At 46.2% G+C, this 26748-nt stretch overlaps 2 protein-coding genes and 1 long non-coding RNA gene across 8 annotated transcripts in view; 2 read left to right on the top strand and 1 right to left on the bottom strand.

Moving 5' to 3' along the window:
- The window catches only part of LTO1 (LTO1 maturation factor of ABCE1), a 32332-nt gene extending 17841 nt beyond the window's left edge, over positions 1 to 14491 (top strand). For 2 of the 5 annotated variants that reach the window (XR_005934085.1, XM_041129028.1), the window contains one exon: positions 4363 to 6132. Coding sequence is in view for 2 of the 5 variants with exons in the window: in XM_041129028.1 (XP_040984962.1) it covers positions 4363 to 4374 (12 nt within the window). In the remaining 3 variants the exon portion in view is untranslated. Of the gene's footprint in view, positions 1 to 4362; positions 6133 to 11170 lie in introns of those variants that run through there. The other 3 variants (XR_005934084.1, XM_030038189.2, XR_003926819.2) reach the window with 3 other exon arrangements.
- On the bottom strand, positions 1137 to 21192 carry CCND1 (cyclin D1). 2 transcript variants are annotated; one of them, XM_030038184.2, is made up of 7 exons: positions 20645 to 21192; positions 20417 to 20541; positions 18678 to 19061; positions 16644 to 16859; positions 15738 to 15897; positions 10103 to 10251; positions 1137 to 4541 (listed from the first exon to the last, which is right to left on the bottom strand). In XM_030038184.2, the coding sequence occupies exons 3-7, from the start codon at positions 18873 to 18875 to the stop codon at positions 4386 to 4388; spliced, it is 879 nt and encodes a 292-aa protein (XP_029894044.1). In that variant the 5' UTR covers positions 18876 to 19061; positions 20417 to 20541; positions 20645 to 21192; the 3' UTR covers positions 1137 to 4385. The 2 variants fall into 2 exon arrangements, with proteins under 2 accessions (XP_029894044.1, XP_040984961.1); XM_041129027.1 differs by lacking the exons at positions 20417 to 20541; positions 20645 to 21192 and having other exon boundaries at positions 18678 to 19311.
- A 1331-nt stretch (positions 21193 to 22523) lies between these two features.
- Positions 22524 to 25428, top strand: LOC115351930. Its single transcript, XR_003926953.2, has 3 exons — positions 22524 to 22716; positions 23176 to 23255; positions 25016 to 25428. It is a non-coding gene; the product is annotated as an uncharacterized LOC115351930 (long non-coding RNA).
- The last annotated feature ends 1320 nt before the right edge of the window (positions 25429 to 26748 follow it).

Below are 26748 nucleotides of genomic sequence, written 5' to 3'. Positions count from 1 at the left end.
TACCTACCTGGTCTATGATTTTACAGTAGGCCACATGGTTCAGGTTTCTGTCTGAAATGACTGGGAAACTAGGCTAATACGAGCTCAAGTGGGATTCTTCTGCTGCAGATGGTTTCCCATCTATTTGTAACTGCACTGAGACAAACTTATTTTGCACTAGACTATGATTAGCATGTTAGGTGTTATCTCAGGAGTTTCATTTTCATTTCCTTTGCTGTACTTACTGCATAGAATCAATTGTAATGTGAAGTTCAATCAATGGGAAACTCAGGAGGCAGATACTAGATTTCTAATTTGCGACAGGAGAGACAAGCCCTTGATGTTTTATGTAGACTGTTGGTTTTTTTTACAGCAGAAATATTTTTATAGGGTAAATAGTTAAATACATAGGTTAGAAGCTTGACCACCTCTACAAAGAATAAGCTGTTTCTGCTGTGTTTGGCTCTCACAATAATTGATAATGTGCATCCCCAGTTTTCAGAGATACTTTGGAATGTGAATTGGGACACAGGTTATAATTTTTTCTCATTTTACTTGAAAATCATATATAATTTCTGTCCTTGTAGGTTCAGTTCCTTTTTACGTATTTTTAGTAGGCTTTTACATTTTTCAGGTTTATTCCTTATTATCTTAGTGATACAATAGTAAGAGGCAAAAGCTGTGTATGAGGGGAAGGGATGGAAAAGGCGGCAGGTTAACCTTACTGCTTTTAAAACAAACTATCTTCTTTAAAGGTATGCTAGGACACAAAACCTTACACTGATAAATAAATACAAACAAGCATTCTGTACCATCCAACACCTACTTTATTTTACCTTTTATTGACAAGAACCACCAAATGGTATTTTACTCTGAGTAATTACCTTAGATGTTTTAAAAGAAAGTCTTCAGAAAAAAAAATATTTTGCTTCTTTAAAAATACACATTACTGTCACAGGCAGTCGCCTACCCATTGCTAAAAACGCCTACGGTTTCCTAAAATAACGACAAAGGGTCTTCAGCATTGCAACTATTAAAGCACGGAGTCAAAACCAGAAAATGTCATGTGGTTTACTCACTGCATCAGGTAGTTAATACCATTCAGCATTTCATGAAGGCAATTAAAAAAAAAAAAAAAAGACGACAACAAGCAGACATTGGGTTTTACCAATTTTATTTCTAGACTTTAGTTTTTTTTGCTGGAAACTTGTCTGTTACAGGTCTGTTGGTGAAAATGTGCATTTCAGACCAGTGATGCCAATAAGTACAATATAAAAATGTACAAATCTGAATTGCTTGCTTACTACAGATTGTTATAATAATGTGACAAATAAAGCATCTCTGTTGGCACATGAACCCACTTATCTGGATTTGGCCTTTTAGTACATACAATATTTTAAAGAAATTTGCAGTACACACTGCCACTCAGTGTAACACATAATATAACCAACAAGCACTAACTCAATAATCATGTTTGGTTCAGAGACACAGAGATGCCACAAACAGAAGTGTTTTATGAGGTAAGCAGTAAGAAATGTTCCTGAAATTTGGACAGAATGTATCCAGTCCTCCTGGGTCCTGCGACTGCTAGTAGCATTGCAATGCTTTATTTATGCACTATGTAGGATCTTAACTGCATTTGCCTCAAAATGAGTTCTAATTCTGTTTTGGTTTAGCAGCATACAGGCAACAGCTAGATTATTCTTCAGCATACAACTCTGTTAGCTGGCTTATTTATGAGATTTACAGGCTTTTTAAATTAGCATTATGCTATAATTAAAAAAAAAAAAAAACCAACAAAAAACTAGTATATCATAACAGATTAAACACACAAAATACTTAGAGTTCCAGAAGATAACCTATAATACCAAATGATGTGTCCCAACTGATGGGAAACCACATCAGGTGGCATACAAGAGTTATATTATAATGCACCTTTCATATATCAATGTGGCTAATAACACAGCTTAAAACTACTATGATAATAAACCCCAGATCAGACAAAGAATCCAGCTTTATAGAATGCATAACAACAAAAAAAACTGACATTACTTGATCTTCTGAAATGTCTGCTGTTTTTAAATTAATGCAACCTAGTTGCAAATCGCGAGACCCATTCAGAATAACGTTCGATGCATTTCCGTTTGCAGTAGAACTATGAGGCACTGTGTACGAACATTAAAACCTGGTCTAGACACGGTTAACTGAAGTATGAGGTATTGTGAAACAGGAACCTTTTTGGAATAGAGCAGTAATCACATTAAGTAAAAATTGATCACATAAAAAATCTACAAAAAAATGATGTCAATAATATAATTTTCTATGAGAAAATTAAAACCTATAACATGGCAGTATATGACATTGTATAACAAAAAAAAAAAACTGATCCACAAAATAGCAGCAAAACACAATGACAAAGATACAGAAAAGCAATGTTAATTTTTTTTTTCAAACCATGCTGGGAATTTATCCATAGCAGCTCAATAAAAATGGAGCATCCACTCCTTTTCTTTTCTTTTTCTTTTTTTTTTTTAATTTTTAATTTTTTTTCTTTTTTCTTTTTTTTGTTGTTTTTTTGTTGTTTTGTTTTTTTACAATCAACACCTTAGCGGCAGTTTTCTCACATACATTTCACCATCACATTCTCCTCGAGCATCAACTTCAACAGCTATGTCCACGTCCCTTCAGCTACTTTCTAAAATAATAATAAAAAGATACATAGCCAAGATGTGCAAATTTTCTATTTGTAGCTAAATAAAAAAATGGGGCATATACTGGAATAAGAACTTCTTTCAAGTACTCCAATTTTCATATCTATTAACTATGGCGTTTTTTCCATGGTTAGACTGCTTTTGAAAATGTATAGGAAGGGGCCAAATAGACTGCTTTGTTTTGGGTTTGTTCTCTGAAGCGTGTCCTTTTTTCTTTAATAAGCTGTGTTAAAACTGCAACATCAAGGGTAGAAAGATTTTTTTAAAAAGGGGCGATTGCATTATTTTACAAATCATACTGGCCTTACGAACATCCTCTGCAATAAATATTCTTTTTAGCCTTAACTATAAATTATATATTTTAGTGTTTAAAAACCTTCAGTTGTAAAACATCTAGCGACAATCCTTAAACTATGTGTCCTATATGTGAACCTTTAAGGCCCCTAATTTATAAAGATGAGTTGGCACCAAAGGATTCTAAACTTCAACTTTTCTATAGAAAAGGATAGGAAGATATCCTGGCAATTTGTGAATGCAATTTCTCTCACTGGAACACAACCTTCGGAAAAAAAAAATCACCTCTCCTCTAACACCATAGTTAAATGCACTTGCTTTGCAATTCCAAGTTTGCGAACAAGCACTTATATATTTCCAAACCATTCCATTAAAAAAAAATTCCCACACAATAAAAGAATGTATTTCCTATATCTAATGGACTGAAAGTGCTTTGAATGGAATGGTTTTAGAATATTACAAACAAACAAAAAAAAAAAAAAGACTGAACTGTGGATTGAACCTGACCATAATTAGGCTGAATATCTGTGGGGTCAGACCAGCATTTTTACACAGGTAACTACAAAAATATGAAGATTACAAAAATATAATATATTATGTCACTATTTCGGTTTCTCTTTATAATAGAGTATCGTATGAGTAGTACATTGGCCTTCCCCAACAATGCTAAGCTGGAACCCTACAAATGCCTTATGCACAGGCAATCCACAGGCACAAAAAAAGATTAACATATAATAATGCTGCATACTAACATACACTAACTTATGGGTTATGTTAACCATTTATAAGGTGAAGAGGATAAAAAAAACCTAAGGAAATAAAATAAACATTTACAGATGAATTATAAAGTGACTAAATGCATAAGCAAGCAAGATACAGAAAAGCCTAGAACTGCGTTAAAGCTATGCTTTTTAAAGAAAAAAAAAAGAATATTTCATTTACTATCTAAAAAAAAAAAACCCTCTTCTACTTTAAAAATGGTTGGTTGGTTTGTTTTATATGTAAGAAATCAAATCTAATACCTCCCCTGGAGACATTTTGTGTGTTAATGCCTATTTTTACAACATACAGACAAGAACACTTTAATATAAAAACTAGTTGATTATTATTGTATAAAATCCTCTATTTTTGTAGCACAAACCCCTGGGGGTAATGCAAATACTATTTTTTTCTTTTTTTAAGACAGTTTTTGGGGTATTTTTTGTTTATTTGTTTGTTTGAAGTCACAGATGGAAGGGAGACAGAGCAAGAAAAAATATAACAAGACTGGTTTTCCCTTCTGGTATAAAAATGTCCTGTAGAAAAGGGTTTCTGGGGGGGAGATCCTGATGCTGATTCCTTCTCAGATGCCCTTTCTTTGTCTGCTTTTCTCGCCAAGCAAACCCATTAGAAGAAGTCCTCTTAAATGTTCACATCTCGCACATCAGTGGGTGTGCAGGAAAGGTCTGCTTCATCCTCTACAGTCTTTGTTTCTGAAGATACGTTGTGCTGCTGTGCCTGACGTAGACTGGATTCAAGGAGGGATTCAATCTGTTCTTGGCAGGCTCGTAAACAATCCTAGAGAAGATTAAATGGAAGGAGAAAAAGACCCAGAGTCCTTTAGAAAAATAGTAAGATCACAGACCAAATACCATTTCTTGAAAAAGCAAGAGAAATACAATCAAGTTATCTGGGAGGGCAGCAGACTGAAAGGAGTGTGGGAAGAGCAAGAGAAACACCGGACAGTGAAAGGATTGGATGAGCTACCCCGTTTTCTGCAGGATGCTAGCCTGGATCCAGACTTCAGCAACTAACTCTTGCCATCTTCTAATTAACGGCCTAGGTGAGCATCTCCATACGTGGTCCTCTGGTCAAACCACGACTGCTGTTTTGTTCTTAGCCTCAGCCCGTAGGTCTACAACTGAACGTGACGGACGCTCCGCTACAGTGACACATGTAGTAACTAAGCCGGGCAGCACCTTGACACAGTAAGATGTTGTAGCTTGCACTACTACTTTTCTGCCTGTGCTGTTAAACACTTCAGCAGTTCTGTAAAAGTCCATTCATACTATCTTCTACCTCACTGTCCTTTATACCTTTTGAAAAAATAGGAACAGTCTGACTGGACAGCAGTGTGAATCAATCAAAATTAAATGAGTGGAGGTGCAAAGACATGAAACTGGGCTGGAGGCAGAGCTGGTCCACGATTTCTACTTGTACCACAGAAACACTTCGGCAGAACAGCCTACTAGAAATGACGGTCATAAACAGTGATTTTTCCCAGGCTGAGTTCTGGTAATATGAAGTTCTTAGATAGAAGTGTCATAAATATATTTAGATATACGTGCCCAAAGTTGCCTGCCAACTGCTGCTATGTCCAGCAGTGGGCAGCTCAAGTTAGCTAACTGATTTCTATACTCAGAAAGCATCTGAACAGAAAAATGTACCAGACTGCATGACCCCAAAATGGAGAGATCTGTCAGAAGCACCACTAAACACCTTCGTAACCACGCATTATGAAGTGCTGCCAAGCTTTCAGTTTGCTACCACGTTCACCTTGAAATCACAGTCAGGGTGAGTTCTCTTTCCCTTGCTTCAAAAGCATTTTCTCAGAGCTGAATGCGCACACGATCCTCCTGAGCGTTCAGGAAGGTGCAAGGGCCTCGCCGCTTGCACAGACGTTGGCGTAAATTAAAAGCATAAAGCACCAAGCAGGATCACGTCTCCTGTGGGGACTTCCCCCAGGCATTAAACCATACCATGAGTAGATATATCCAATTCTACTTATCAATCTACAGCAATTAGAACTGTAGAAGGCCTGTTCAACCTGTCCAACTTTCTGCAAGTTATGGTCGTGTTCTTCAGAGCCATGTACGTCCATTGCAGTGACACAGAAATGGTGCCTTAAATAGGCAAAACAATCACACGACATTTTGCCAAAATTCCTCCAGTGTGCTGTTTACTCATAGCTTTATAACAAACATCGTAAGCTTTTCCCCAACATATTTAACTCTGTATTAAGGACTTTGAAGTTTCCTTTCAGTATTGCCTCTTCTGATTTAACCTATGACATGTGTTAGCCCTTGCGGTGAACCCAGTCTTCCATGATAAATTGCCGTCAAAAGTGTTAGGATGTGCATGACTGAGAATGAATGTTGTTTTCCTGAGAGGGTGACCTGCCTGCTGTTTTCTTTATTTCCCAGTTTCAATTCTGCCTTCATTCAGAGGCTTCTTGTGTGATCTACCAGCTTTTCACTGATTCCACTACCACAAGAATCTCCTCTGCCACCAATAAGGGCACATGGCGTTTGGGGTAAAATAAGATTAGAAACCCAAGCAAACAATTCTCTGCAAGTCCTTTCTGAGAGAGAGGGAGGTTAATCCTACCTCTAAGCAGATCAGACCATCAGTTACAGCTCACTGAAAACACATAACCTATGACCTTTTCTGGTTTAAACCCTAGTGTAATATTTCCTCTTGACAGAGACACACAGCGTTTTAAATGACAAAAAGAAACGCCTCATATCCTAAAGTCATCATGCCTTTGGCTCCTACATACCTCTGGCCTTCACAATAAGATCTCTATGAAGTCCTTTCACCCCTTCTCAAAGATATGACGGATCAAGCCTGACTGTAAGGCTTCTACTGGCGTGTCCTGTACCATGCACCTCAGTCACACTTGGAATTAGATGTATTAAAGAGTAGTACATGAATACAGGTTTAAGTATTTTTGGTTTTACAAATCCAGGCACTTTTGAGGATAATTCTGTTTTAACAAGGTAGCATGTTCAGTGTTCCAAACGGAAAGCCAATTTATTTTCAGAGCAAAATGAAACCTGCTGGCTTTTTTCTTTTTTTTTGGGGGGGGGGGGGGGGGGGGGGGGATGTGTTTTGGTGGGTTTTTTGTGCCTTTTTTTTTTTTTAATCCTAACCATTTGCATATAGCGTGTTTGAGCTCTGAAAACTAAAACCATTCAAAAGAATTTCTACAAATACCTTTTCTTTTCCCTCTGGAGTCCAGTCATGAATAATTACATAGGACTATGTAATTTAAAGGTAATTTTTGACCACAGAATTTTTTTTCCTGTGAGATTCTCAGAGTACAGCATGTTGTAACTGTATTTTTTAAAAACATAATCTTTACCATTTATTATGAACAGACTATGTCTTAAGCTGTAGCTGAATGAACAATATTTTTTTAATGTTTTAGGCATTTTTGTTCATTTCTTATTTAGATGACTATTAGATTAATAGTTTTGTCTGCAGGAATGTATTAGAGCTAGAAAAATAACTGCAAAATATAAAATTCACTGTGAACAACCTCACCAAAGCTTTTTTCATTCTCAGTACTTCTGAACACTGAAACGTACAAATACAAAACTTGTGCATTACTCTGATAACTTCTCCCAACAACTTTTCTGCTTCACTACCCAAATTTTCAATGCCCACAGTTTGTTCAAGGTCACAAACCCTTCCTGGATTAATTAAGCTCCTCAGTGAAAAAAAAAAAAATAAAGACTTGCTAGCTTAACTGATGTGGTCAAATACCTTTAACACACACAGTAGACATGATCAGACTCCAGGGTCAGATACTAAAGGAAACAAACAACAACAAAAAAGAAACTGCTTGGAAATCCTTTGTTACAGCCTGACCCGTTCTGGATAACAAGCACATGTTTCAAGGTGCCTCTGAGTAGAGGCAGGCGGGAGACGAATTCCAATGTACTAACAGACAGCATGGAAACCCAATCTAATCTAGTTTAGCAAATTTCTGGCCTGGAAATGAATGTCAGGTAAAATTCAATCTGTTTGGATGATGGGGTCAAGAATAGAATGATGGAAGACAGCCCAAGACTTCTAATTGTGATTATCTGACTTCTAATTACCCCTGATCAAAGGCAAAATGGGAAATTGGACTCCTACCAACGTAAACATGAACCATAAAGGAATTCCAATCAGGTGATACTCATTTTACTTTAGATTCAGCTTTCTTTGAGACTAAAGGTAAAAAAGTGTAATTATATAACCTGAAATCCAACAGACCAGCTGCTCTAGCTAATAGATAATCAGGGAGAATGTTAGCCATGTTATAATGCATGCTCTTAATATTTCAAGACAATCCAATATAAAGCGTATTCATTTGTGTGGTCTGACAAGGGGAACCATCGCTGTGGAGTAACAAACTTCATATACTTGCTAGTGAAATAAGATATTGGGAATAGCATTCGATACCACGGATTACATAGGCACATCTTACGGGAAGTTCTCTATGCAGGGGAATCATGCTATGCGTGAAACCAAGCAGTCTTCTCTACTCAAAGCAATAGTAGTGAAAGAGGCTGTTTCCTTATTCAATTACAAACACAACAGTGTGTGTGTGTGTGTATATATATATACACACGTATAAATTTATGATGCTTATTTTCTGTAGCAACCTATACCAAAACCTTACTTGTAACTCTAGCTGCTCTAACACATAAATATATTTAGCAATGAAAGCCGGAGGGAAGTTCCTTCCTTTTAAAGCTGTTAACTTTGAGTGCAGGTCATACAAAATGTGGCCTTGCAATGACTCTGGACAATAAAAAAGAAATAAGCAAGAATTCTCCTTCTTGCTAGAACTGCTTTCTTTTCTTTTAAAAGAGCTCTGTCATCAACTAAGTCAAGTCACGTAAGGACATGCTGTTGTTCTCCAAGATGTGAGAGAATCTACTTCCAATGCTCTGTATCGGGAATGATTAAATAATGTTGTTTGAATCAGATACTGTCAGAATAGATAGCGAGCCTAGTATTTTTCCTCAGTACCTGCTTCAAAGATCTCGCACTGGATAGTGGCCAACCATACACTGAAATATCTACATTGTTCACAAACTGGCTAAAAGCATTACACGTACATACCAAACTGAGCGGCATTTTATTTCAGCATTTGAAATTCTTACAGTATTTAACATTTCAGCACTGGATCCGTATTACTTTAGCTGCAGTAATATAAATGGCAAAAATAACACGCTCAATACTGAGGCATTGTTAAGGTGATCAAAATAGTAAGCTGGGGTATGTATCATATTTGTCAGCAATTGTTTCACATAGTCTATCAAAAGTAAAATACTCTTTTTGTGAATAATTAATTATGATGCATTCATCTTTCCAGAAATCACTCACTCCTGTCAACAAAGCCCAATTATACAAACCTAGTTTTGCAGCGTCTGGACTAGTACAGTTCTCTGTGTATTTAAATTATTAACATGTAAAATAATTTAACAGCATCTCAAAGATTCTGCCGCTAACCACAGAGTTGTCTTTATTTGACTCATTGTCCAGCGCTTGGAGACCTCACAAGAACCTTTTTAAAGCATCTATTTATTGGTCTTCCACATTGTTACAAAACAAAGCTCAACTCTGCCCCAACTTCACACACCATTATGACATGGATCATTGACTTTAGGTCTTCCTTGTAGGCTCCCTTCCTGGCCCATTCACTCATGAAAGGTTTATTGCTCACTAGTTACTGATGTGCATCTCCTGGAAGCTGCAGGGCAAAATGAGAGTCCTGTGAGGACCATCTACCTTGTCAGAAAGTCGTGGGACAAGCATTTGTTCCGAAAAGGAATTCAATACCAGCTACTGTGCAGGTCTAGCACGTAATAAACCAAATTAGATCATTAGAACTCTTTTAAGAAGGGCTTTTTCACACCACTTGGCACAATAAAAGGCCTCAAGAATGGTCAAAGATAAGGTCAGAGATACCACGAGGTCTCAGTAACTATTTCCTCGTCTTATTTTCAAAGTTTTGTTTTACACAGACTCCTGGTTTAATTACCTACAACGAAACACAGCCTCTGCAATGTCCTAAATCGATGCAGGGTTTCCTTTGCTTTGTCAGATACGCCTCTCTTACAAACATTAGAGCTGGATGTGGCATTCCTATCGGTGAACTGCAGCAGCGTAATCACAGATTATTAATGGATATAATGACAGCTAAATAACTAGGACGGACACAAGAGAACACGTTCAAAAACCCCACTCTGAGGTTTTGACTTTTATCAAGATTTACTGTCAGATTAGCTACTATGCAGTATGCAGGCATTCATTCTTAAAACTCTAAGGCAGGAGATCAACCGAGAGAAAGAGTCACTTACCGGATCACATTTGATAACTTGTGATAGGAAATGTGTGAGGCATTGATAGGAGAGGAAAGTGTTAGTGTTCCCCAGATGCAGGCCTTGCACAGCTGCTACCACACTGCCAGCTGCGATCATGGAAGGTGGGTTTGAAATAAATTTAATATCTGTATGAAGAAAGAAGAGAGAGAAAAAAAAAAAAAAAAGACTGAAATGATTGCTTTAGGAGAAGCCTGCCCATACACATACACTCTTCTACCAGCATGGCTTCAGCTGCCAACCATTGCATCCGAAAAGGTAGGGAAAATTGTGAGCAGAAAGGTGCCTCCTGCTCTAAACTACTACAGGTCCAAACCTGTAAACACTTATCCACATGAGCAACTGTACTTCAGCAAGTAGCCCTTCCTAGCACTAAGCCTGGGAGGCCATTCATCACTTTGAGGTATTTTTATCATAAGCAGGGCCCCCGCTCTTCAAACGTTAAAATACTTTGCTCATGTGAATAATGCCACTGGGGTCAATGGCACTATACATCTGAGAAAACCTGTTCGCATTCTTAAGTGTTTCGCATGATCAGATCCTAGGTGCACTCTAACAAGGAGTCCTCGGGCCCCTTAAAGCAGAAACCTTTGCACTGACATTCAAAGGAATATAGCTTTAATGAACAACAACATCAACAAAAAGAAAGAAAGAGAAAGACTGCTTAACCCTGTCAGGAGGCAGATAATCCATATTTAAATTAAGGTTTCATCTTAAAAATGCTTTGTCTCAACCTAGTCTCTTGTCAGTGGCTGCCATCCATCCTGGCAACAGGGATTTAATGTAAATGTGGCATAACTAAGTGACGGGGGTCCCAAGAATTGGCGGACAATCAGTTACATTCTGATGTGACACCATGCTGACAAGAGGCTGGGCCCCCTTCCAGACTGCATTGCTGTAGGTCTCTCCACAAAGCCACTCCCATGATTCCTTAAGGGGCTATCTCTGCCATTTAGCATGTTTTTGGTTTGGTTTTTGTTTTGTTTTGTTGGGTTTTTTAATAAGAATAATCCACATTTTAATGCTAAGACTCTTTCTGCTGAACAGGAATGCGTTTGATCCGTGGCAGCGTACACCTTGGAGGAAAATCGGAAACAAAGGAAGTAAGTGGCACAAGTAAACGTCCAATTTTGTGAGGAAGAAAGGGAAATGCCACATAATACACAAGAACCTGAGATACATTCCTTCAGCTTTTATCAGAATACAACTTCCTCTGGGTTGAAAAAATATAAACCATCTGTCAAACCCTTGAATGAAATCAAAGGAATGGACAGCTTAGAGGGCTCAGTGGAACAGTTTAAGTATTAAATCATGCATCTCCTTTATTATGATAAAATAACTTTTGTGTAAATGTTTTAGCAGTGAAACTAAAGACTTCGGGACTCTATGAAAGAAAGTCCTCTCTCTGAATCTATTCATATACCTCTGACGCTCCATTGTAGCCCTGACCAATACCCACCTTCAAAGGGGCATTTCGCCCAGCATTCTACGGACCTTCAAAATTAAACCGATACGATGAATTGTGGCCAAACTTTTGTGATGCGCTGCCAGCGAAAAGGCAAGCTTGATCTAAAGTCACCTCCGTTATGTTACCATGCTTCAAATAAATTTAGTTTAGCCCCTTTTCGGAATCTGCCCCATTCCCAGGCAGATTCAAGTACACCCACCTTCTAGCAAGCTTCTGTCATTCCCCAAAGTCACAGTAGTCCAGGCTGCTTATTGACACTATACGCATTCCAAAGCCAGTCCCCTAACTGAAATACTGACGCACCGTTGCAGGTAGACTTCAGAAATGAGGGATTTCAGTAGGCAAGCGTGAATTCCACCAAGATGGGGTTGCTCACAGGGGGTACGGTGGCAGCGCGTTCGCGACACTATTTACCGAGCTCCACAAACAGAACATGACCAAAATGTTTCAGTTTAATGAGCCTGTCCTGACAGGATCACGTTTGGGATTAATATTTGCGTTCTTCTTTTAAATGGAGCAGTAAACAAGAACATGAATTCATAGTCGCACCCTCATTCTTTCCAAGGTGGAAAAGTGATAATGAAGTTTAAATGACCAGTTTGTGTCTGTCCCTATAACCACTCCAGACAAGCAGCATGGACTGCCTTTTTGTTGCAACTCAACAAGGAATTATTTGTGGCAGAGGCCACTAATTTCAGCATATTAATCAGGGGGCCCCTCTCGCCTGTAATTGGATGCCCCCAAGTGAAGAGTGTGGCATCATTGTCAGCCTCCATCGCCTCATCTTGCGCTATTGAGCGCTCAGGAACAAGGGGGCTTCGGTGAGATGAATTAGACCTGACACAGCCACAATGGGGTAGGGGGCCCCATCAATTGAAGCACACATCCCCAGTAGCCTATCTGAGACTTCATCCAAAAAGAATAAACAACTTCAGCGTTGTTAAAAAGAGAGAGAGAGAGAGAGAGAGGAGGGGGAGGAGAGAGAAGAATGCCAGCCACCCTGAAGGGAGGACAAAGCAGGCATATAGGCGCTGCAGCGCTTTAAAAAAAATTCCTAACAAGGCGAGTCACCCCTTTTCCTTTTTAAATGGAGCAGCAATTCCATCCGTCTGGAGAGCTGGGGGCTATGAATGAAAATCTTTTCATTGAGGCAAATCAAAACTGCGAACATAAATCACTTGCTGCAAGATGCAACAGGTTCCAACTGGTCACATACCTTGAGACTTCCAATTTTATAAAGGCCAGAGAATAGGAGAATTGTAACATGCTTGTTTCAAAGGGGGGATCTTTCTTTCTCCATCCGAGAGGAGGAAAGCAACAACAATAATAATAGCAATAATAATAATATAAAAGGAGCCTGGTATGTTTTGATAACCAGAGGAACATAATGAAATGCTGAAGCTCCAATATTTGTTGCTATTCATTGTTATGCTTGTATAGAGCTGCAGTTCTCCCTCAACACTGGTCTTAACTTGGGCCAAAAGAGGCCTGCTTCCTTTTGAGCTCTCCCTGCCTTGCTCGGCCATGCCAAAGCCCCATTCATTAAGCTCAATTATGTGTTAACTTCAAACAACCCCTGGTAATCTTTTTTTTTTTTTTTTTTTTGCTTTTTCTCCTGAACCTACCACAGCACAAAGACGTCCTTTGGTGAAAATGGATTTTTCGAAACTAAACCAAATCAAACAAATCCACTTCTACTAGCCAGGCAACTGAAGAGGGAGCTTAGAAGGAATTCCCCTCAACTTCACCTTGCAGCGTAACCTTCTCTTTCTGGAGCAAACACATACGCACTCATCTACAAACACTTCTACAGCCTTCACCTTGTTAAGCCAACTGGCGGAGATTTTATTTTCTAAGCAAGGCCTATTTTGCCGTCTCTTCTTAGGAGACCCTCCTTTACGGGAGAGGACGCAGGCTGTACTTCAAGCAAAGGATATACTGCACTTGCCCCCGAGGCCACTTAAGCAAGTGTCAGTATTTCCAGTGGACTTTGGATTGGGCCCCACAGCATCCAAGCAGCACAACGCATTTGCAGTCCATCTAGGTTCATTTTGGCAAGGGGAAATACAACACAACCCAGCAACAGCAAAGCAAAGTCCAGATGCTACTTAAGCCACATGTGATCTTCACTAGCCAACAAAGGAGTCATGAGGAAAGCAAGAGGTAGAGAAAATCCTGACATCCAAAAATAACAATAAAAATACAGAGCCTAGTGGCAGCCTTCCTGAGCGCTCTTTCCCCAGGCAATATTCCCAGCTTCAATAGGGAGCTGTAGAGGGCCCCAATTCTGGTGAGCTCAGCACTGTTTTTTTTAAAAGCTAAGTAAAACTCCCAGAACATGGTTCTCATTTACTGATCCATTCTCCAGCTGTGGTGTGTAGCAGTGTTAAATAAAGGCTCTGGATGTGCTTCCTAAAAGAAACATAACAACACCGACAGTAGATCAAAGTACTGGACTCTTAGCAAGTCTCCAACCTTTGAACTACTCTTGTTTTCATCCCTGTCATTGCCAACACAACAACCTAGGTTAAACATCCCCATATCCAAAGGGGAGGCCGGGTAGCTGTTCTTTTTAGCTAGCAGCTGAGGAAGCTTCCAACTTAGCAACTCTCGCCTTCGAAGTCACAGCAGCCTTATCTGGTAGAATCTGGCATGAAGAGTTATGTCTGATTTTCCCAAAATGTTGCTGCAGGTAGTTTGAAGGCTGGCTGAAGGTTGTAGCGCTCTGAACACCGAGCATTATTCCAGGCAATCTAACTTATGAACTGCCCGTTATGCTGATGTTAGGCCCAAGATGAAGCGCAATGCCAGTGTTTATAAATTTCTCTTTCATGGCTCGGTCGTTCCATCTTTAGGCCTCGCAGTAGGGCCGATTCTGTGAAATAAAATTTTTCTTCCGAGTGCCTGCAATCTTTCTTCAATCTTTTTATACCAAATCCATCTCTGGAAAATAAACTACGCAACATTAATTTGTGCCACTGGCCACACACATCCCAACAAGGTTTTCGAATGTGGATACCTCCTTCTCAAGTCCACATGCAGGCCTGACCTCTTTTTTTAGCACAACTGCTACTGAATATTACCGTTTACTAAAGCGCTGTATCTCCTTTACACTAAGTTTTTATCAGTGTCAACAGAGTGTCTGGCATTCCTCTTTACGTGCTACTGCAAAAGCACATTTGCTTTGGCCGCTTTTTCTTCCTTCTTCTTTTGCCATTCCTGGATTGGTCTCGCCATGCTAAAAGAAAACGCGCTGAACACGTTTTGTTTAAACAGAGTATCTTCCCTCTAGGATTTCTTTTGTCCCTGCTCCTCCACTCTGTCCTGTGGGAACAGCGAGAACAGACAGACGCTTCTAAAACTTTTTTCCTTCCCGCTTGCTAGGGTTCAGTGGGTGAAGCCGGTACACGTACAAATGCGCACACACACGGTCCACGTGCAAACACGGAACTTCAAAGAACCAGCGCGCGCGCACGCACGGTGCCCTTGAAACCAAAGATCAGGCCTCTGCAAACCTGGCCTAGCGAACAGTCGGCGTCTTTGGAGGCCGGCCCTGCACATGGCTTCAGCACAGCACGTGGTCAGAAGGGTGCAGATGGCAGCGGCTCGGTCCTGTGCCAGGAAAGCCTCCGTGCCGCGTGGCCCTCCTCCAATCCACCAGCCACCGAGGAGGGGGGAAGAGGCAACTTGAAGAGGGAAGTTTTAAAACCCCCACGCAGAGCTATTCACAAGCAAAATCTCCCTCCGCCTTTAAAAACTGTCTTAAGAATGAATCCACGCGGGCAGGGATTCCCCGTACAGGGCAGTAAGCCTTTTGCAGCCCCCACATAAAACCCGGCGTACGGAGGTGAAGAAATCGTGCCGCGCCGAGCTGCGACTCCACGGCTAAGCTACAAAGAGGGGGGGGTACTTCTCCCTCCCTGACACCACCACAGATCTCAACTCAGAAGCAAAATATCTTAGGAAAAAACTTACCTCTGCAAAGTAATCCACCTTCTGCAAACAAGGGGCAATAATCGGGGCTTAAACTACCTCCCCGCAGCTCTGTGAGCTCGCTTTAGACCACGGCTACGGGAAGCTTTATAAGCCGGGGGGTAGGTGCGTGTAGGGGAGCAACACGCTTTGCTTAACGTGCAGGGCTCATACCTGTAGCGCACAGAGCCACAAAAGTCTGAGCATGTTTACGGATGATCTGCTTGGTGTCCTCTGCCAGAGGCATTTTAGTAAGGAAATGTTCAATGAAATCGTGGGGGGTCATTGCAGCCAGATTCCATTTCAGCTTATTCACCAGAAGCAGCTCCATTTGCTGCAAAGACAAGAGGGAGGGAAGGGGGAAGAAGAGAAGAGGAAGGAGAAGAGGGAAAAACGTGGTTAGCTCCGCTCACACACGCTCCGACGAGCACCATCCGCAGCTGGGCCGGTCAGCTCTCGGCCGAACCCGCTTCCCCGGCTGGGGGTGCGCGGAGGGGGAAAAGGGGAGAGGGGAGGTCGGAAGTCCTGCCGCGGCTGAGCCCCGGGATGGGGAAGGGGAAGAGGAAGAGGAAGGGGAAGGGGAAGGGGAAGGGGGGGGGGGGGTGCCGGGTCGCCCCCCGCCGGGAAGCGCCGGCCGCAGCCCCCCGCGCGGCCGCCAGGGGGCGCCAAGGCAGCGCGGTGGCGGCGGGTCCGGCCGGGGCAGCCCGAGGGCCGCGGCCGGGGAAGCGGCGAGCCGGGGGGGGGGGGGGGGGGGATCGGTCCCGACCCCGACCCCGACCCCGACCCCGACCCCGACCCCGACCCCGGCCCCGGCTCCGGCTCCGGCTCCGGCCCCGCTCCCTTCCCGGGCCGCCAGCGGGGTTGGTTAGAGCTCCTGCGGCCACGGGGAGCGATCCCCGCTGGAGGGGAGGCAGCCCCCTCCCCGCCTGCCCCGGTGGCAGAGGGGCTCTGTAATCGGCGTTTTTTTGGTTTGGGGGCTTTTTTTGTTTGGTTTTTCGGTTGGTTTTTTTGTTTGGTTTGGGTTTTGGGTGGTTTTTTTGGTTTTTTTTTTTTTCCTGAGGTGATTAAACGTGAAATTACCAGTAATTCGTCGGGTCTAATGGAGTTATCTGTATAAATGCACAGTTTTTCTGCGGTCAGAGGAATAGTTTCCTTCATTTTTGAAGCCACAAACATGCAGGTAGCTCCGAGCAATTGCAATCGGCTTTTCTTGAGGGGTTCAAACGACAAAAATCTGTCCAAATAATTCATAGCCAAGGGGAAAACTTCCTCTTCGCACTTCTGCTCCTCGCAGACCTGGAAGAAGGAGAGAGATCGTTGAAGAATAATTTAATACAGGCGAAAGCTAGGCTTGTCCTGCTGCCCTCCTCTTCCCTCCCCCCCTCACCCCCCCAGGCTTTGCAGGGCAAGGTTGAAGGAGACGGGGGGGGGGGGGGGGGGGGAAATGCAGTTGGGGGAAACGGATAAATAAGGGAAAACCAGAGGCATCAAAGAAAATGAAAGAGAAAGTCACGAGTGACAAAGTGGGGAGAAATGTGGCGATAGAAATCCGCAAGCGATTCATGGTAAAAGGGGGGGGGGGGGGGTCGAAGAGGAGGTCTGTCCCCATCTTTCCAACCCCTAGAACAAATTTTTAAAAAGAGGAAAAAAAAAAAAAAAAAAGGCAAGCGGAGGAAAATGCGAACCCCCGTGTCTGGGAATGGGGTGCAGAGCCGGGCTTGCCCTCGGATTTATTTATTTCGCTTTTATTTTTTTTCATCTAATTTGCTGTTGTGCTGCCGATTCCCCTCTCTGGTCGAGACACAAAGGTGGCGTCCAGCCTCATTTCCCCAGACGTCATCTTTTCAAAAAATATTTAAAAATATTTAAAAAATTATTCGAGCTCTCAAAAAAGGTTGAAAATGAAGCGGCGGGGGTCCTTTACCGAGCCCCGTGCCGATGGTCCTGCTGGGGGGCTCCGGGGAGACCCCCCGAAGTAAAATTCACCGCCTCCCTCTCTCGCCCTGCAGCACAGCCGGGCGCGACATTTCCCAGAGCAAGGCAGGGCGCTGCGCTTTCAAAAATTAATTAAAAATAGATCGCGGGCGCCCAGGGCTTCCGAAAAAGCATGAAAATGTAGCCCAGCTCCTGGGGCTCCCGCTGGGAGCCCCCCCAGACGTGTCTCGCCAGGGGACGAGGCCCTTTCCAACTCGCTTTTCCCAGGCGACCTTGCAGATCGCCGCCGCAGCACAAGCATGCCTTTGAGGGGTGACCACAGCTCCAGCCTCTCTTCGCGCTGAACAAAGAAACTTTCACCCTGCAACTCCCCCCAAGAAAGCCCGGAGCCCCTCCGGTCGGTCCCCCTGCCCGCAGCCCCAGCGGGGTCCCCCGGCCCCCGACCTTCTCTCCCCCGGCCCCCTTCCCCCGCTTCCCCCCCGCAACACACACACACACACACACACACCCTTGGCTTGCTCCCCGGGACTTTCTTAATTTTTTCTGCCGATTAATAAACACTTTTGCTTTGCAAATAAAAGAACAAAGATGGCGCATAATACTGGCACGGGTAACCACTTGCATACGTGTACAAGGATATTAATTTAAAATAAAATCCCCAGAAAAAATGAACTGGCAGGCTTTCCCGGCGGCCCCGCACAGCGCGGCCGGGGGTTCGGCAACCGGGGCCGCTCCCCGGCGGGGGGGGGGGGGGGGGGGGGGGGGGGAACACACGGTCGAACGGGCTCTTCTCCGCTCTCCCCTCCGCCGGTCCCGCCTTGCCCCGACGGCCGGAAAAAAAATGCCGGGGGACCCCGCGACCCCGTGTACCGGGCTTGGGGGCGAAGGGGGGAACGGGAGACGAGGACGGTCGTCCGCCGCCCCTCGGCGGTGGGAGCCGACTGCTGCAGCGGGGATAAAGAAGCGGTAATAACGGCGGCGGGGATCGGAAAACCGGGGCCGCGTCCCCTCGTTACACGCGGGCGTCTCCGAAGGCAGAGCAACGTGTGCCGCGCCGGGGAACTTATTTCGGGGGGGGGGGGGGGGGGGCCAGGAGGAGCTGGGGGAGCAGCTCCGCGGCTTTAATTCATTTCGGTGGTGCCGAAGCTTGCAAAGCAAAAATCGCCGAAAGATACAAACCTCCAACATCCAAGTGGCAACTATTTTCCTCATATATGGCAAGATTTCTTTCTGCACGCACTTGAAGTAGGAGACGGAGGGCGAGCAGGTCTCCTCCGCCTTCAGCATTGTCTGCAGCACCCTGTCATTGAGGAGGTTGGCATCTAGGTAGGCTCGTCGGATGGTCTCCACCTCGCAGCACAGCAGCTGATGTTCCATGTCTGCCTCCGTCGTCTCGAGTCAGTTTTTCTGCAGCAGGACTGAGTCAGTCGCTCGCTCGCTCCCTCTCTTCCCCTTCCAGGAGTCCCTTGGATGCTGCTTCTGCTACTGCCGCTACAGCCCTCTGGAGGCTGCAAAACTTTCTAACTTCCAACAAAACTCTCCTGTATAGTCCCTGTGACGTTACTGTTGTTAAGCAGAGATCAAAGCACGAGAGAGAATGAGAAAGAGAGAGAGAGAGAGCCAAAAGCAAGGGGCAGAGCCCTAAAGCCATCCCATAGGCTTCAAGTCCTTCCCCTTTGCTTAGCTTATAGAGAGCAGGGGTTTAATGCAAATGCAAATGAGACAAGGGCTTGCTTTCTTCAAGGGCAAGGGAGAGGTGGGGGAAACCCAAATTGTCTCTTCAGTGTATCATGCATAATTTTAAAAATGGAGCGAGTTCTGCAGTGGGAGCCAAATGATGAATGGGGCTAGGCCACACACAGACACGCAGGGATATAAATACAAGGAGACTTGGTTGGTATTATTTTACTGGGGGCGCCGAGGAGGGGGAGCAGGGCAGTACCGGTGCGTCGCTCTTCGTTATCAATTATTATTATTGCCGTCGCCGACACATACCTGCGATATCTGTCGTTTCAAAAGGCGCGCTCCCAACCTCAACTCCCAGTCTTTGTAGTTGATTCCCAAGGGAAGAAGCTTTCTCCCATTTCCTCAGTCCTGTTTTTTCCCAGCCTAGATGGTTTTGCTGCACGCCAGAATTTTAAAGGAATTGGGGTCTCCCCCACCTCTGTCAAGACGGTGCTTTTTCTTCTCTCCCTCTTTTTTTTTTTTTTTTTTTTTTGTTACACCTCTTTCCTTTCACTTTAAACTTTTTACCCCCCAAAAGGGGCACAGAGGTGGCAAGGGACAGGACGATAGCTAATCCGAGCCGCAGTCGGCGGCAGCGCACGCCGGGCAGGCCGCACTCGGCACCCCACCCCCACCGCTCACAGCCACCCAGAAAAAATATCCCAGCAGAGCAGCAAAATGGTGGCCAGAGCTTCCTCCAGCACCTACAGGGAGATGAATTGGGGGGGGGGGGGGGGGGAAGGAGGGAGGTACCGGCAGCCACCGGAGCCTGCCGGGGCCTCATCCGACACGCCGCGCCGCCAGGACAGCCTGTCCACGCGTGACGTGCAACAGCGGGGCCCCACCGTAAATAACTCCCGTTCCCTGGCTGAACTGCTTGTACCTGAAAACACTTTGCTTTGCTTTGTTTCTAATAAAAAAAAGAGTTTCTTTTAAACTCCTCGCTTTTCCAGGGGCTGATAGGGGAGCTTGGGGCCTGCTGGAGAATCCCGGCGGTGAAGGCAACGTACCACCACATGGGAGAAACGACTTGTCCTGCACCACAGTGGAACTGGGAGGAGCGGGAAGGCCGTAAACTGGGGTTCACGCTGCCTTCTGCCTGCCCACCCCTCAAAACCTGAGCGCTCGGATTTAACCTCAGCCTCGGTGCTTTAGCATCACCTGCGTGCGGCACCGATAGCGGGAATACCTACCGGTGGTACGGCGCTCGCGGCAGCATCGCCGGCAGGCGTCGGGGCAGCGGAAGGGTCTCCTGGCCGTGGAAGGACATGCCGTGGTGGACATGCCGTGGAGTCATACAGCATCTCTCTTGCATGACCTGCGGGGAAAGCAGTGCCAAAGATCACAGGGCATGTTGTTGCACAGTTGTATGTTTACGTAATCTCTTTGCATGAAATATCTGCCCATCTTTCTTAGTTTACCCGTTTGCTCGACCATTTGTCTCCATTTTGTCTTCGTCTCTTAGGAGGATGTCGGAGACCCGGGGATCTCAGTTCCCCTTGCGCGCCGCAGCCCGTGGGGCGAATCTGGACGGTTTCTCAGCGAGGAAGCTGTCCCCTGCCTGCGTCCCTCCGCCTGCCTATTGTGCTTCATACGCAGGACATGCACTTCTGTTTTCACAACTTCAGTTGGCCGGGGAGGTTTTAATTTTTAATGAAGAAACACGCCATGACCCTGCACTCCCGGAGCGGAATTCGGCCTGCCCGTGACGCACAACTTGGGGGGATCCTATTTAATTGACTTCCCTGCCACCTTTCTGGGGGAGCAGCTGGTTTGGGGGTGCAGGCAATGCCCTGGGGGGGGGGGGGGAGCCGGTCCCGGTCCCCCTGGCTTGATGCCACTTCTTTGCCTCCAAACATTTGCTCCTGACCACATCGCCCTACCCAGGACCACGGATCCTCTCTCCCAGCCCGGCGCAGCGCCCGCGCCTCCGGCGTCCTCGCCCTCCCGGTGCGTCCCGGTTAGGGTGGGCTTGGCGAGGGTTTCCCCCCCCCCCCCCCCTTCCCCTTTACTCTTCCAGCAACGAGGCCGGTGTTTCATTCATAAAAGCTCCCCCCCGGCGGGGCGCGGGGCTCCCCGGCGGGAGGTGCCGGCGGCGGGGAGCGGCGCTGGCCCGGGGCCCGGGGGAGCCCCCGGCGGGGCGGCGCGGGGCGGCGCGGCCGCAGGAAGCGGCCATTAGCGTGAGCCAATGGGGGCGCCGGGTTGTTACCAGGCGGATCGGGCAGATCTCGGCGCGGGGGGCTCGCCCGGTCCACGCCGAGACAAAAGGGGGAACTCGGTCTCGGGTAACCACGGACGACGACGACGGGGCCGGCGTTCGTCCCGTTCCCCCCCCCCCCCCCCCCCCCCCCAATCCCCGTCCCGGTGACGGCTCCGGGCTCCGCCTCTGCTCACCGCACCTGCCCGCACCCGGGGCAGGCAGGTCCCGCTACCTGCCCTGTCCCCGCCTGAGCCGCCCTCCGGCCTGCCCCGCGTTACCGGCTTCCCCCAGCGGGCCCCTTAACGGGCTACCCAACCGCCACCGCCACAGCAGCGGCACCGACCGGAGCCCCCGGGGTTGCCTACGCGGTTCCCCGCCCGTCCCCCCGGGGCGGGGGGGGGGGGGGGGGGTGCTTAACGGGCGTGCCGCCTCCTGCCCCGCTGCCTAACGCGCCCGGCCCGCGGCGGGCGCTCCCGGGGAAGAGGAGGAGGATGGGGGGGGGGGAGGAAGGCCGCCGCCGCCGCCGCCGTTCCATCGCCCCCGGGGGCTTCCGACGGCGCTTCCTTCCTGCCCGCCCGCCTCTCCCCTTCCCCGCCTTTCCCCTCCCCTCCCCGCGGCGCCCGCTGCCGGGGATCGCCGCTCCCGGCCGGCACTTTCTCATGATGTCATCCCGCCCCGCGCCGCCGCCGCCGCCGCTGACAAAAAGGGCGGCCGGCCCGGCCCGGCCCGGCCCGCCACCCTCGCCGGGGACGCGCACGGGCGCGTCCCCCGTTGCGCGGGGGCGCGCATTCCTCGCGTGCCGCCGCCGCCCGCCGTAATCTTTCGAAAAGCCGCGCGGCGCGGGTCCGTCCCCCCCCCCCACACACACACACAGACACCCCGCTCCGGTGGGGGCGACACGGCCCCGAGCGGATTAAACCGGCGCAAACGGGCGGGGTTGGGCGGGAGCGGCGTCCAGCTGGCCGTGGCTTCCAACCCTGGGTGCTTCCACCTTGGCTCTCCCGCCTGTCACCTGCTTTCCTTCGCCGCCGCCTCTAATTATGTCCTGCTAACGAGGCAGGAGGTGTTGTCCCGTGTCCCCCCCCCCCCCCCCGTTGATGAGGTCCCCGCGGTGCCGCGGGCTCCGGTGAGGAGAGCGGCCCGGGTACGGCCCAGCTCCTGTGGTGGCGTAGCCGCCCGCCATGTTGTCCCCTTGGGACGTGCACCCACAGGGCCTGGCGCAAAGCCGCGCGTCTTCGGGATGGATCTGAGAGGCGCCCGGGCCGTCTCCCTCGGTCGGACGAGTGCTTATGGGTGAGCTGCTCCTCCGAGGCATCGCTGGAGAAGCCGGTGCTGAGCTCCAGCACCCGGAGGGCCGCGGGGGCTGCTCTCCCTCCTTTCCACCCACCCAAAATGCAGGCCCGCCGTGTGGGGCCTGCGGAGGGAGGGGGTCGAAGGAGCAAAGCTCGCGGGGGATTTGTGCGGGGGGACCATCGCCGAGCTGGGGAGAGGCGCGAGGCTGGGCGGCAGGGAGGGTGAGGCCGGTGCGGAGCCGGGGGCGGCCGGCCGGGGTGTCCTGAGGCGAGGAGGCATCGCTGGTGGGAGCGGACAGGCGGGGACAGGCCGCAGTCACCTTCCAGAGCTGATGGAAATTAGCCCAAGTTCAGCCTGGACAGTAGAGGTAAGAAAGTGGAGAGGGGAGGCGACAGGGCTGAGGACAGGGGAAGAAAAAGGAAGGAAACGAGGGCTGGTTTTGTTTCTTTCTTCATCAAGGGAAACTTCATGTTTGGCCGTGCCAGAAATGAGCCGGTGGAAGGAGAGGCACCAAAGGAAGCCTGACGGACAGCATCAAGGTGAATAGACAATGTCTTTAAGCACTCATGTCCTCAAAGTGAGAATGTTTCGGTGGAAAATATTTTGATATTAAAACCAGCGGCTACAGTTTCTCTTTTGCTAGGCACTGTTAACCCAGAGTCCTCAGCTGACAGTACACATTTGGTAACACATCAGCATGAAAATGACCAACATAGGTGCTGGTGTTTGATATGGATTAGTGAGCTATGAAAAAGCACATCTTAGCCACATAGAGCATTTAAACTCGATTTACAAGGTCGCAAAGGAACATTTTCGCCATTCCCCAAACTGACGCTTGCTCTGTGTAGTATCGCAAGGCAATTTAAAGGCACATTATAAATACTGTTAGAAGCTTGTTGTAGAATTGGATATTGGTGGTAGCTTTTGAAGCACGGTGTTACTATTTTTCATCTCTCTTTTTACGAATATTGCAAAACAAAAAACACAGGGAGATGTTTCGTAGTGATTATAGGTTCAGTTCTGCTCCCACTGAAGTCAGCAGCCGTTGGGTTGCTGTAATGGGGCAGATTGCTGATGTGACGGTGTGCTTGGCGTGGGGGGACAGACAGTTTACTGGAATGATCCCTATGCTGTGTTATTCATTAGTGGCAAAGCCCTAATCAAATTTTGCAGACTACCTTGCATAATTCCCGATAAGCGTCAGTAAATCAGTATCATATATGCTGCAGAAAAGCTATTTCAGGAATGTCTTAGGTGTCGTCGTCTTACGGGTTTTTTTGTCTCCCTCTGCCAGAAAAGATGCATTAGTAATTGTGATCCAAACTATCAGATAGGCTGGGCTGGTGGGGTAGCTCCATGGAGGCAGATTTGCTTCCTGGCTAAACGCATAGGCTCCAGAGAGAGGTAGCCACAGAGATCAACACACATCCCTGTGCGCTTTTCTGTGCAGTAAAAAGGTGTGATGATAGAAGCTTATTTGGGGACTCTGGTCTAAATACAAATGATATCTGGCACATTTGTTGTCACCGTCTCCACCATCAGTTCTCTAGCTCTCCCAGAGCCCAGAACCGAGTCTGTCCAGCCACACACTGCATTTCTCGTTTCAGTCCACTGCCCTGTCTGCTCTTTCTCCACCTGCCTGAAAGTGGTAAATCTGCTTGCTGCATCTTTGTGACACACCCTCCGAGTAAAAGCGGTGCAAATAACCTCTGGGGCCAGATTTTTGGGGATGCTCAGCACTTCTTGACTCCAATTTAAGCCAGTGGCAGTTCTACGGGTCATTTCTTCAGTAAATCAGGTGCCTGGCTCCCCTGTAATATCCTCGCCTTCTTTAAGGTCCCAGTTCTTGGTACATTAACTTGGGACGGAAGGAGAGGCTTTCAAAATCAAAGTCCTATTGACATCTGACACCCACCTAAATTGTTTCCATGTTCTCTCATCCTTTCTGTTGCCTTAAAATCAAGTCCCATTTTTGGGAAGCTCATCTGTCTTGTTTCAGAACTTCTTGAATATTGCTGTTGAATACATTTGGTTGAACAACTGCAATGACCAGAAGAACTTACCTCTTACTACCTAACGTTTCTCACCATGCAGTGTTCTCCACCAGGGGCTAAGAGAAGGTGAGGATGAGGAGAGAAAGAAACATGCTTCACTTAAAAGCGGTGGAGTGGATAATGTAAATTATTAGGATTTAGGATATTTCACTGAAGGAGCTGCAGTTCAGTAGCACGAACAGTCCCGGAAAGTCTCCTTCGCTTCTGATGTTCTGCAAATGACTTTCCCAACTCTTTCTAAGCAGGTGGGCAGCATCGTGCCCCCAGCAAGAGGAGAGCCTTGCTGTTTGCTGCAGCGAGACCCTGGAAGCTGAGATTGCTGTAGTCACCTGCAAGATGTTTCCATCCCTCAAACCGTTTTGAAAACCTCAGCTGTTTTACTCCTTGGTTGTAAAGTGGATTGGCACCTCTCTGAAGGACAAGTATGCGTTCTTTGAACATTTAGTAAAAATCATTTGGCTCAAAACCAAGTCTAAAACACTGGATTATAATTTTGACCTGAAGCATAGATGACAAAATGATAAATTTGCAAAACTCAGGCATTTTTCAGAGCACATGAATTCAATGGAAGTATTACCATCAACATCAAAGGGAGCAGGATTGAACCTGTAATGTATAGCACTAATGACTACAATCAAATAAACTCATATTGCCTGGGTTTTCTACCACCTTTTGCCGTGTGTGTGTGTGTGTGTGTGTGTGTGTGTGTGTGTACTTTCATGTGTGTGCCAAATGAGTGGATCCAGAGTGCTACCGTTTCGAATCTGGGGCAGTTATACTAGATGGGTAAAAATATAAATAATGATGCAGGGTGACAAGCTTTGGGGAGTCTGGTCTACTTGATCCATAAATCAGAAAAAGAAGTGAAGAACTGAAAACCTTGAAAGATGAAATTATAGTCTTAGTGAAGTCTTCAGAAATATTTATACTTAATTTGATGTGCTTGTGGCAACTGGTATTTTTTTACTTGCGGTGCAGCTCAATTTGATTAAAAATGAGTGTGGAATAGCATATCTTTGGGGAAACACGTGATCCTAGAGTTACATCTTTGTATGCTATTTACTTTATATTCTTTTTGCTGTGTCTGGAATAGTGTGTAATGTCAGCAGTAGCTGTTTTGTCCCCTCTGGTTAGTTCTTACCCAACTAGCTCTCCACTGAGAGCTACAGCTAGTGACAGAAGAGAATGTAAGGTATGATAATAGCCTCTTATTTAACTCAATTGAATTTCTTTTGTTGGCTAATTTTCGTTTGTGTTTTCTAAATTGCTCAGATTTACAACCTTAAACTGTGGATGATGCTTCTTGGGGGGGAAAAAAAAAAAGGAATCATCTCTCTGAATGTGTATTACATTTCAGAGGGATTAAAGTAAAAAAGTCGAAATAAAACATGAATGTCAGTTTTGATTAACAGCTACATCAGAGATGCTTTCTTTCCAAAGTATGACGTTTTCTATGGTCTTAACATCACCTTGGCCTAGGAAGAGCGTAGTTTGTAGCAGCATCAGTGTCCACTTTTAAAGTAAAGAACAATCAAAATTAAAAATGTGATGTCATTCCATTCTAAATTCCCTTTATCCTTTATGTTTTCTTGATTCCCAGCTTGGGACTTAAGTGGCTTTATCAAAGTGCTTAGTCTGCTGTTGCCTGTTGATAGGATCCCCAGTCATTCAGAAAATGGTGAGGCTCAGACAGCATGTGTAAAAACCTCCATTCGCTTGACTACGTCAGGAAGGTCTTTTTTCATGCAGCTGAAAAATTCGGAGGATGCTCTCATGGGATTCCCTAGTCATGATTGCATCGGGCTAGGAAGACGTCTGGATGAACACAATGAAGTTAGATGAGATCACCTGACAGAGATTCTCAACTGGAGAATGGTAGGGCATGCAGATCCAACACTTCAGACACCTGAAGAAAAAACAAGATAAACCTCACTATTTATTTCCAACCCAAAATACACACAGAGGTCTCTGCCAGGCA

This window comes from Aquila chrysaetos, chromosome 16, assembly GCF_900496995.4.
Source record: "Aquila chrysaetos chrysaetos chromosome 16, bAquChr1.4, whole genome shotgun sequence".
In the NCBI taxonomy this organism is placed as follows: Eukaryota; Metazoa; Chordata; class Aves; order Accipitriformes; family Accipitridae; genus Aquila; species Aquila chrysaetos.
Note: the sequence above shows the minus strand (reverse complement) of the source record. Positions and strands in the feature narration are given on the sequence as shown.